The sequence below is a fragment of the Mercenaria mercenaria genome, chromosome 8 (assembly GCF_021730395.1).
Source record: "Mercenaria mercenaria strain notata chromosome 8, MADL_Memer_1, whole genome shotgun sequence".
In the NCBI taxonomy this organism is placed as follows: Eukaryota; Metazoa; Mollusca; class Bivalvia; order Venerida; family Veneridae; genus Mercenaria; species Mercenaria mercenaria.
In genome coordinates, this window is record NC_069368.1 from 50,890,336 (window position 1) to 50,902,379 (window position 12,044).

At 35.4% G+C, this 12,044-nt stretch overlaps 2 protein-coding genes across 16 annotated transcripts in view; one reads left to right on the plus strand and one right to left on the minus strand.

Moving 5' to 3' along the window:
- Positions 1 to 924, minus strand: part of LOC123566364 (ankyrin repeat domain-containing protein 24-like) — a 52,312-nt gene extending 51,388 nt beyond the window's left edge. For all 10 annotated transcript variants that reach the window (XM_053549970.1, XM_053549969.1, XM_053549968.1 and 7 more), the window contains exon 1: positions 792 to 924. The gene's annotated coding sequence lies outside the window, so the exon portion shown is untranslated. The remainder of the gene's footprint in view (positions 1 to 791) is intronic.
- A 5,830-nt stretch (positions 925 to 6,754) lies between these two features.
- Positions 6,755 to 12,044, plus strand: part of LOC123566363 (furin-like protease kpc-1) — a 105,603-nt gene continuing 100,313 nt past the window's right edge. For 2 of the 6 annotated variants that reach the window (XM_045360359.2, XM_045360360.2), the window contains exon 1: positions 6,756 to 7,179. In XM_045360359.2, the coding sequence (XP_045216294.2) occupies positions 7,006 to 7,179 (174 nt within the window). In that variant the 5' untranslated portion in view covers positions 6,756 to 7,005. Of the gene's footprint in view, positions 7,180 to 12,044 lie in introns of all 6 variants that reach the window. The other 4 variants (XM_045360362.2, XM_045360363.2, XM_045360365.2 and 1 more) reach the window with 3 other exon arrangements.

Below are 12,044 nucleotides of genomic sequence, written 5' to 3' on the forward strand. Positions count from 1 at the left end.
TGTAAAAAATATTCGCCATTTAAATAAAATAATCGCAAATGGCCAGCACAGAAATGCAGTCTGATCTTGGTCTGCACAGTGGTCACAAAGGCAGAATCACTAGAAGGCTAAAGGTTAATGTATGTGTCATGTAACTGAAAAGTAATTGTCAATTACATTCCTAATTGAACTGGAATAAATTAAATTATATGTAATTGAAAAATCTTCCCAATTCTAATTACAGATTTACAATTAATTAATCTGGAAATGTAATTTTATTGCTTTTAATTACATTTAAAATACCCAGGTTTGACAATGACATTGTTGGATACTAAAGCCACTTTAAGTAAAAAGGTATATTTTTATGTATTTTTGATATCTTTTAAGTACATTAAAAGATAGATAGATTCCTCCTCCCAGGATCTTTAGTAGTTCTACGAGCGGTTTATGAATGATTTTAAAGCCTTATAAAGGTTGTAGCTACTGAAGTTCCATGCATAAAAATGCCATTCTATAAAATAGGTAAAACCTGAAATTTATGCTTAATGCGGACTGAAATAGGCTATGACACAACCAACTAGTTGGACAAACCAGATGCCAAAATCATCAAAAAAGGCAACTTGTTCAGAGCGTTGACAGTGTAACCCTTGTCATCTCTCATACCAATTTGCTCATACCTGCAAATTGACTCACCCAGTCAAACAACAAAAATATGATAAATATAAAATAAAAACATCACTTGAACAGATTTAAATTATGAGCAAGAGAGTTTGTTATGTAGAATTATTGTATACTTTGAACGTAATACTTACTAAATAGTTTGAATTATTCCTCCTTAAGAAAATAATGTAAATAAGTCCACTTAGACGTTACCTGACAGGTAAGAACACAAGTGCGCATGCCAATTTGAACATAACTTCCTTGTTTGGGGGTAATTTCAAACGCTTTCAAAGACCCTGTATACCTACTGTAATAAACGAAACGAAACACATACGGAAAAGTTTAAAATTTATTTCAATACAATATTTATTCATTGCCGGTACATACTTCATCCGAGCAATCATTTTATGATTATGGTTGGGAGAGACCGCCGTAGTGTAGAAGAAAATTGGAATTTATTCAAATGGTTGTTTTAGAATCCATTATGCCAAAACAAAAAAAAATTGTTACACGGAACTACATTCTCCGATTTTCGAAAAAAAGTTCTATCAATAAAAATATAAGATAAAATAAAAATTTTACTCACGTGTTTACAAGTAGAAACGGGCGATAGCTGCACTTCGGAAATGTTGATAGTTATTTATCTTATCACCACAATTTGGTGGTGGCGCTAGCGTTTAGTAGCCGGTCAGATTTCCACCGAAATTTCTTTCCTAGTGTAACCGTTCCATCTGCTCAGACTTAAAATAGTGCCAACTTAAGCTGATTCTGTAGGGTGCACTTAACTAGCAACCCTCAAGTTCACTCAAGTTTTACTAAGAATGCAACTTTCCAGCCATGCTCTAGCTCCAAAGAGCAGATATTTCAACAGGGTGGTTACTACCCTATGTTCGTACACTGGGTATATCAAGCTTACTCAAAAGTTAGATCAAGGAAAGACCAAGCTGAGTAACCGTTTTCAAATTTATTTACAAAACCCTTAACAATAGTGATCAAACAAGTTAATAGATCATAAAATAAAATGTGACAAGTAAAATCATGAATACTATATACAGTTCATAGATGAGGCTTTGCTAAGAACTTGCGGGTTGTGATGGAAGAGGGCCGTACGTAACCCATATTGTACCATATACTATATAAGGGTTATGACAGAATTGGGCTGTCTGTACCCTTTTAGATGTAGAAATTTATGTGATCCACTGGGTTATGACAGAAAATGGCTGCCCGTAACCCACGGATTTGTGACAAACAAATATGCTAGACGTAGGGTCAGAGTTCCTGACCTAGTTGCTTTGATTTCATTAGTATTTATGTAAACTTTCAGTAACAATTAAACTGGTACGAAATTAGCATATTAACATATTCATAAGTAATTAATATTTTACTCATATCATAATCAGAATTCTTTTACAATTTTAAGATAAATAAAATTGCTCTAAGAATAATTATTAATGTGTAATTCTAACAAACTGTATATTTGCTGTGAAACAATTGTAATTAAATTTTCAGAATAAAAGGGAATAAATGCATGCGATATCACAAAATTAAGTAAGAATTACTAAACTTCATATTAGCATAAAGAAAAGTCAAAACCATTACACTAAATCAAAGAGGTATAAAATACATTTATTTTTATAGCTCTTTGACTAAATTAAATATTCTTTACGAAAAGGACTTTTGGTATATTTGACAAGTTTCCCATTTTGGAGTGGATTATAATGTTTTTGGAGGAGGGGTTTGTATAGTTATGAATAATTTCGTATGTATTATAATTAGGTTAATACATTAAAAAAAATATTTTATGATGTTAGTTAGTAGAGATGACCATAAACTTTAAACATAAGTTATTTACTAGGTTATCTTTTAATCCATTTGTTTGTTCAATGATTGAAAATGTGACTTTGATGATTAAAGGTACTTTTGATAATAGTTACAAAACTAAAAAAATATTTAAAAAAATATTTTAATCCCTTTGTTTGATGTTCAGTGATTGAAAAAAAGTACTTTTGATAATAATAACTACAAAGTAAAATATATTATTGATGTTAAAATTAGCCTTGTTGTTCAAGGTTTAAAAGTTTACTATCAATTGACAGTGTTGTGACATAAAAAAAAATACAATGCTAAAAGCCGCTAACAAATTATCTTCTTAAATGCCCTAACAACCAATACAAAATATATAAAACAGATTTTAAATATCACAAAAAACAAAATGTTTCACGATATTTTCAGTATATTAAAAATTGGGGGTGAAAATACTAGGGTTTGTAAAATTAGGGAGAAAAGTCTTGGGAGGAAATGTCTTGGGGGTGAAATGTCTAGGGGAGGAAAAGTCTTGGGGGTGAAATGTCTGGAATTCGAGGTTGATAATAAGTGGGGTAAATAGCTTTAATTTTTTCAAGATTTTCAAAATTCTTCTTCTTCTTCCGTTAATATGCAAGGCCCAGTCTAGAGCATCGTCGCATATGAAAACTATGTACAAGGTCTTTCTGATGAGCGAACAGTGAAAGATAAAAGCGATAAAAGATAGTAAAAGCCCTGTATGGCTCTATTTGCGGTGGGCGACAAGCCCGACCTTGAAGGCGTCCAAGGTTTGGGATGTGGCGACTTGCTCCGGCAGCTGGTTCCACAGACGAATGCTAGCTGGGAAGAAGGAGTTTTGGTATCCTGCTATCCGGCAGAATGGTAGCATATATTTTATTGTTCGGCCATGGATTGTAAGTGCCGATGGGTGAAGGTACTGTCCATCAGGGATGTCTATGAGGCCATGGATGATCCTGTACATCATCACCAGTCTGTGACTGGTTCTTCTCTGCTGTAGAAAGTCCCAGCCTAGACTACCTATCATCTGGCTGGTGCTGATGGTGGTTTTGTAGTCACCCGTCACGAATCTGGCTGCTCTTCGCTGGACTGCCTCCAGTTGCTGGATGTTCCTGCTTGTGTGGGGGTCCCATGCGGTTGAGGCGTATTCAATGATGGGTCTGACCAGACTGGTGTAACACTTGGCCTTTGTTTCCCTTGGGCATCTGGATACGTTCTGTCGGAGAAAACCGAGTCTGTTGCTGGCCTTCTTGGTCTTGTCGTCGACGTGTGTGTTCCAGGTCAGGTTGTTGGTGATTATGACTCCAAGGTATTTGCCGGATGTCACTTCAGCTAGGTCGTGGCCATGGATGGAGTATTCGGCTCTGATTTGGTTACGTTTCCTAGTAATCCTGACAACTTTACACTTGGAGGGGTTGAATGACATTTGTCAGTCCTTCTCCCACTGTTGCAGACGTTCAAGGTCATTCTGTAGTGCAGAAGCATCCTGCTCTGTGCGGATTTTCTTGTATAGGAGACTGTCGTCTGCAAAAAGGCGGGACGTTGACGACACTTTCTGTGGTAGGTCGTTGATGTATAGCAGGAATAGCAAAGGACCAAGGACAGTACCTTGTGGGACACCGGAAGTCAGAGGTGCGAAAGATGATGAATGTCCCTCGACAATGACCTTTTGACTGCGGTTGGAGAGAAAACTCTGAATCCACTTGTAGGTGTTTCCGTTGGTACCGTAGTGGTTGAGTTTCAATAGGAGTCGCTTGTGGGGTACCTTGTCGAAGGCCTTGGAGAAGTCCAGAAGGACCGCATCTATTTGTTCTCCTTCATCAAGTCCAGCAGCGAGGTCTTGGATTGTTAAGATAAGCTGACTATCACATGACCTTTTCTTCCGGAAACCATGTTGGCTGTCAGACAGGATGTAGTGTGCTTCAAGGTGCTGCATGACTTGGCCAGGACTGAACTGTTTTGATATCTGTCTTCTGGCCTGTTTCGTCGGGCCCTTAAGGGTGTTTCTCTTGTTGCTTTGTCTTCTGAAAAGGCATTGAGTACATACGTTTTTGGTATTAAAGGTTTCTTTTTATATATTTATACACGAGCATTTATGTGTTTTACATGCCATGCCTTTTTGTTTCCATTACGTGTGTTAGAGATTCACCTGGAGGGGATTACTTTTATTTACACTGTCCCGTGTCTTTGGATCATGGTGGGGGTAAGAGTGAGGTTGGGTGCGCACCATAAACCGGTTTAAGCTCCCCAGTGGTATTTTTGCCACTGACCGTTCCAAGGCAGTGCCCCACTGTGTTCCTTTGTTTGTTCGTTTTGTCCTCATGTGTTGGCTTTGTGTTTGTGTGTGTGTGTGTGTGTGTTTGTGTGCGTGTGTGAGTGTGTGTGTGGTGTGCACGTCTGCGTGCTGTGGGTTTCGTTTTGGGGAGGCTCCGTTTTTGGTACGTGGCATTTCCTGTTTGATATTTGTCTTTGTTTTTCTTCGGCTGTGGATGATGTGCTCCATCGCTTTGCAGCATACTGAAGTGAGAGATATGGGCATGTAGTTGGCAGGGGAGCTCTTGTAGCCTTTCTTAAAAATGGGTGTGACGAGAGCTTTCCAGTCGTCTGGGACTGTACCTTGTTGCAAGGAGGCCTGGAACACGAGAGTTAAAGCTGGAGATATCTCCACTGCACACTCTTTGAGGAAACGCGATGGGATAGCATCTGGTCCCTGGGCCTTGTGTGGGTTGAGATCTCGAAGCAACTTCAAGACACCGTTACGGATGATGCTGAATGTGTTCATCTTTGGCGATGGGTTGCCAGACATAAGGGGCAAGGTAGACAGGTCTTCTTTGGTGAAGGCATTGCTGAACTGGTCGTTCAAGATGGTGGCTTTTGTTTCCAGGTGTTTATGGATATTGATAATTTATCTATCTATCTTCTGTTGACATCAAACCCCTTGCGGGAACGTAGACGTTTTGCGCGTCAAAATCAAAAAGAGAAAGAATATAGTGATAAAAATTTAGATTGGAAGAAACTAAAAATAACTTTGGTGATATAAAAAGGTTAAAACTTGAGTCTGCAGGATAACTAGGGCGAGGCATGTTCAAGGCTGCAAACTGCAGCACTGAACTGCTCTAGGGTAGGGAGGTGGGCGACACTGGGGGAGTGGGGGGGGGGGAAGTTGGTTCCAATGGTACACTGTTCTCGGAAAATAAGAAAACTTGTAATAGTCAGTTGTTGCAGTAATTAACCTATAACTTAGGGAATGGCCATAGCGGACACATCGGGCCATTGGGGTCAGGTAATCTACGATTGGGATAGCAACCAGATTATGATGAATCTTATAGAAGAGTGATAACCTAGAATCTATACGCCTTAAATCCAGTCGACGAAGGTTTAGGGAGTTGGCATATCTGTTACACTGGAAGTACGGCCGTAGTCGGTCTTGATCCAACGGGCGGCTCTCCTTTGGACGCTTTCAATTTGGTCAATTTGAGTTTGGGTGTGGGGCGACCATACCTCGGAGGCATATTCGAGCTGGGGTTGGACTAGAGTCTGGTAAGCAATGGTCTTAATGGGTGGGGATTTGACCTTAATGTTTCTTCGTAAGAACCTTAGGGTTTGGTTAGCTTTCTTGGTTGACCTGTTTATGTGATTGCCTCATGATAGGTCATTTGAGATATCCACGCCTATTGCCCATTGATAACGCCTTTATTGTAGGTATGAGAAATCATTAGTTTATACAAGTGTATTTTAATTAAGAAACAAGTTCTACGCCTTACATTAATCACGATAAAATCCATCGGCACGAGGGTATAAGAGAAGAGAAACCAGTTTCCCCTTTAATGCTGAGAGCCATTTTGTGTGACTTTGGTATGACGTGGCCGGAGATCAAACCCATGACCTCCTACCCTTCTACCCTTTGTGCAGACGCTCTACCAATAAGCTATCGAGTACTTAATTTTATTCTATCAAGAAAATCCACATACATTACTTTTAACCTTTAGCTTGCTGGCAGCAAATGATTTTGCCTCTGTACTGTTCGCTATTCAGTCAGTAAATTTTCAGTGAACACCTCTTTGAATAATAAATGGTATTGCTCAAATTGAATGATGGACCAGTCCATTTTAGAAATTTTCATTTTAGAAATTTAGCAGGCCAAGGGTTAAAGCCTGTTCATATGAATTTTTCAGATTTCCGGGTTTTATTTGTAGGTTCGTTTTTCTTTATTTCCATGCAACAAACAGCAGTAAAATGTTTTGAGATGCTCCCTATTTTTATAGTTCCGTTGAATAGCGCCATCTATGTCAATAATCGGTAAGTTCAGTGATGGACTGACAGCTGAAAGAGAAGTGGAGTACTTCGTGTTGTGTTATTGGCAGTTTTTATTCTTTAATGCAATGGAATATGGTTAACTTTATTTTAAAATATACACTTAAACAATAATATTGTCGTATGTGAAACATTTAGAATGAAACGCAAGATATAGATTAAATTGACCACGGGTGGCCGCTGGACTTAAAATAATAAAATAAACAACAACAACAACAAAATTCTGCTAACATGGACATGCATATATTTTCAGTAACACCATTCCTTTTGTGGTTTTTTATTTTAAAAACATATGCGCTTGAGGGCAAGTCACACTTTACAGATGAATGGGCAGTTAATATCGAAGGGGGAATAGATAAAGCAAAAGATGTTGCAAGGAGCTATGGTTTCATATATGTTGATAAGGTAAGTATCATGGTATGCAATACGCTCATGGCATCTATAAAATTTTGGATTTTAACCGTCTGAAAGACAGCACTCAAATGTTTTGTTTCAAGTAATTCCTTTCACTATTTTAGAACATATAATTTTTGATTTTAAAAGCAGAATTATGCATCTCATGATTGGTCTAACTTTGCTGGGTAAAACAAAACAATAGAAACCCCATTATTTGCTTGAGAAGCATTTATCAGCTTGTATGCTATCTTGCCGACTTTAAATAAATCTTATCTTCACGTTCTTAACATGTTATTCAATAACTTTACCTAAGGGGAAATCTATTGTTATAAACCCAAGAGGCATAATATTAATATCAAAATTGATTTATAATATTACTAAAAATAATGAAATTTCAAATGTCAATATTTCAAATTTTTAGCGAAGGCAAAATTGAAATAAAATTTAAAAATCAGACCTTAGTTTATTTCTGGCATAATATAGAATAAAAGACTGACTCAAGTGTCATGAGTAAACCAATATTTTTTTATAATGTTTCATGATAATTTGAGCGGACCCGTCTAAAGGCATTCATTTTCTACCGCTGAATCTGCTTCATGTCCATAGGAAAACTTGTTACAAATAATGCAGACTACAGGTTTGATAGTTGTACAGAATCAAGGAACTTTGCATTAAATCTAATATTAAATAAAACATGCAAGAGATTCTGTCATTATCACCTTTGTGTTATTTGTATAAAACTTAATTGAAAACAATAGACATAGTACTTCCCTAGGAAAATGTTAATTATTAAATTTTGTTTTTTGAGAATGCACTTCTACCATTGGGTTAAATGATTAAGGAGCAGCTTATAACTGCAGTATGTTTGCTATGAATAATTCAATAAATATTATTCAAAGACTTTTTTTTAATATGCCCACATGATTATATGGCCATAGCCGGATATAGTCTCCTCCAAAAAGAAGACTTACTGATAAAAGGAGATAAAGAATATGTTGATCTTGTAATATGTTAAAGACCTCTATCATTTCAATAAATTTTAGTTTTGTTAAAACAAACAAGCTCTTTTACGCTTGCCTGCTTATAGTTTTATTGTAATATAATACCAGTATTTTATTAGGAATGTAAAAGTTCATGTTAATTTATACTAACAACATTTTAAAATTTAGGAAAAATTTGGTCAGTTTTGAAGTTGTTACATAACTTCTATTTTGAATGTTATATTTCACATTATTTCATAATTTTAATTGGCCTGCAAATCTACAGCAAATTTGCCAAAAAAAAGTGATTTTTTTTTGTATAATTGGATTAAAGACGGAATGATACCTCGAAGTAGCTACTTTGCACTTGATTAATTTTATAGATTTAAACACAACCATTCAAAACAATACTTCAGTTGCCTTTAACAGACTCAGCAAAGTATTTAAGGAATTCTCTGACAAACTTAGTAACAGAATGCTCTAAATATTTTGACTGCAAAGTAAGGCTTTCTGAGTTGACAGGTCATGTTTCAATGAGGATGTCTTTCAAGAAACTGGGCAGCTAAAGGCAAATTTAAGGTATTAAAGGAGGAATTAAAAAATCTAACCAAAGGTGGGAATTTCTGTTTGGTAATGAGGGCGGTATATTTTTGTCCATTTTATGTTGTTTACATTGTATACATGTTGGCAAACTCATGAAATTACAGTAAGTCAAATTCTTTTGTCAGCATGTTTGACTTTCAGAGGTTGCTGTTTGCTCATTAGTCAAAAGTCAGTATTCTGAAAACATGCAAATTTTGGAATTGATTTATTTCACATCCAGTAATGGTTGCATGGTGAATATCAATTCATGTAAATTGTTGTATTCTCAAGATACAGGAATCTTTGAAAACTGTTTTGTCTGCTGCTAGCTATTTTATGGATTCTATTTGCTTGGAGGTCGAGTTTTGATAATTCTCGGAGCGACTTTGGCTTGAATTTTTCCATTGTAAAAATCTGGTTAGGCTTAATGGTAGTTCTATGCATTGAAAAATCTTGACACAGAAAAAAAAACCACTAATATTACTACATATTCATCATTACAGTTTATTTCTCAATGAATTTATAAAGACTCGGCTTATAAATATTCAAGAGCACTATTGTGCTCACTTTAATGTTTTTCCATTCATATGTATGGGCAAAATCATGCCTGCAGTATTATAATTATGCCATTCTTGAATCCTTTACATGTTTAATAACCTTTACCCTGCTAAATTTCTAAAATGGACTGGTCCATCATTCAATTTCGGCAGTATCATTTCCTATTCAAAGGGGTGTTCACTGAAAATTTACTGACTGAACAGCAACCGGTGCAGACCATGATCAGACTGCATGGATTGCAAAGGCAGAATCACTTGCCACCAGCAGGCTAAAGGTTAATAAACAAAGTTACAACAGTCAAGTTTGTTTAAAGGAAAACACTCTAGCGTTTCCGTCATGCAGAATCAATATGGCGTACTTAAACATTTGCAAAATTGTTATTGTTCTCATTGTATTCCAGAAACGAACTTTGTATAGTGATCTTAAAATCAGTAAATTCACAAGATGACAGCAATGGCCATCCCCATTCTTATCAATAGCCACCATGTTTGCTGTGAAAATTCCTATACCACTGTATAGCATTTTGCCTTTAATTGCTGCCAAGCTCAGTTAAAAGTGGTCGAAACAGGTTAAATCAAGTGGTAAGATACTGTTTAATTCGTTTTTGAAAAATATAATGAAATATTTCATAGAGATTGTAAGAAAATTTTATTTTAAAATAAGGCCCTATCAAAACATTTGACACTTTTTTTACGGCATGTCTCATCAAGTCCATCCTCTGCTGAAAATGATTTAGATGAAACTCTATTTCTATCTATTTCTACATGCTTTAAGTGCACACTTTTATCATCAAAACAATAAAATATAGTAATATTTTAGTACAACTTAAAATCTTTGTTTAATATTTGGCTTAAATTAAAATAGATGCTGATTTTTTTGTGTTTTTGGAATTCTGTACTCAAATCGTTTACTCCTCAGAATTTTCAACCATGTTCGTACCTGTTGCTAAGATCGTTTACAAAATTACATTTTATGTGTGTGATGATATGTGAAAAACTGTTATCAATTTCAGGTTCAAATCTGGTAAAATGATCACAAAATAATTTCGTGGCCCATTCAGTTTTGTTGGTAAAAGCATGTTCAAGTACCCGCTGATAAAGCTGCTTGAGTAGCTATAAGGTGCACTTTGTACTCTGAATAAAAAATGAACAATCTGAGCGATACATTTGTATTTCAAGACTGCGACTGGGTCCCCCAGCTGATAATTTCACAATAGATTTTGCACGTTTAAATACTAAATAAGTAGTTCTAGCATACAAATAAATATAGTACTGCGAAGAAGATACTAAAACTAACGATAATTCTATCAATAAAACCCAGGTTAACACTTGTTGACAGCTTTCCTATAACTTTACGATTCATTTTTTTTCCCCGCAATGTTTTTTAGAGCTGCGTATTAGTGTGCACTTCTGTTGTTTTCATCGCTAAGACATTCATTGTAGACATTTTTCAGTTGCCAGTTTATTCCTAAATTGTCTCAGATATTTGGCTTGGTTCCCGTGATGATGAGGGAAACATTATTGAATATTCTAGTAGACCGATTCTAGAAAATACAAATAATTACTGGTCCTCTAAACTATCATCATACCATGGTGGGGAGCACTTATTAGTTCATAGAAAAATCTTTACAGATAAAATCAATAGCAGTTTTTCTGTGGCAGAACTTTGTATCCCATGGATTTTTTATGTCTGTCCCAGAAGTGTGAAGTATATTACCAGGGCTGGTCCCCTGTGACAGTTCTTTATTTTATTGTTCATAAGTGATAGAGATTGGTGTATTGGGATGTAAATTCGAGTCAGAATATTTCATTCCATGATCACAAGCTAATGATTATATAGATGAATATACATTTTGTACTTCTTGCATGCCTCCAAGTTTCAGTATGTACTTCTTATGCAAAACCTTTTCTTGACTTCTCATTAACAAGTATTAAATTAATATTCACCACTGAGGGCTTTCTTTTTACTAAGAAGGACAGGCGCCCAGGCCTGTGATTTAGGAAAAATAGCAAGTGCAAATATAACCTGATTTAAAGTCTTTTTTTTTTTTTTTTTTTGCATGATTTGAAAGACATTTTCGGTGGGGGAGAAGCCTGTAAATGGTCCCTTTTATAGAAGAAGAAAGAGCCTTGTTCTCTGAGCTCATGGTACATGATATGATATTTACTGGAGGTATTATTCAAACCTGGTTGCCTGTAAGTTCTTAAATGGAATTAAAGGAATTTGATAAACAGTTTTATATCATTTGTCAAATATTTGTATAGAAAATTATTTATGTTATCTGGCAGCAGTTCAGTAGAAATTCAAGTTCTCAAAATTTCTAAATGAAATTTAATATCTCCTCTTGTCTGTCTCAGTTATGCAACTAAGACAGACTGGCAATAAATTACCTCTCAACCTACATTACATGTCTATGGGATCAGATTGTTCAATATTGTCCTAAAAGCTTTCAAATGGAAATGTTGAAAATATATTGAAGCAGTTTTCTATTGTTTTTACATTTAAGGGAGGTAATCCTGAAATTTTAAGGAAAAAAAACTATTGTTTTCATCTTAAAAGGGAGGTTGTTCTTAAATTTTATTTATAAAAGGTTGTTAAACATGTGTTTCTGGCACTATGTAAAAACCTTTTTGTTCCTTATAAAATAAATAAAACAGAGAAATTTTCATAAATTATTAAATATCACCTTTGATAAGTTGCCAATTTTAAGGCATATAATTATCATAACTAACATGTATACTTTCTGTATTTGGA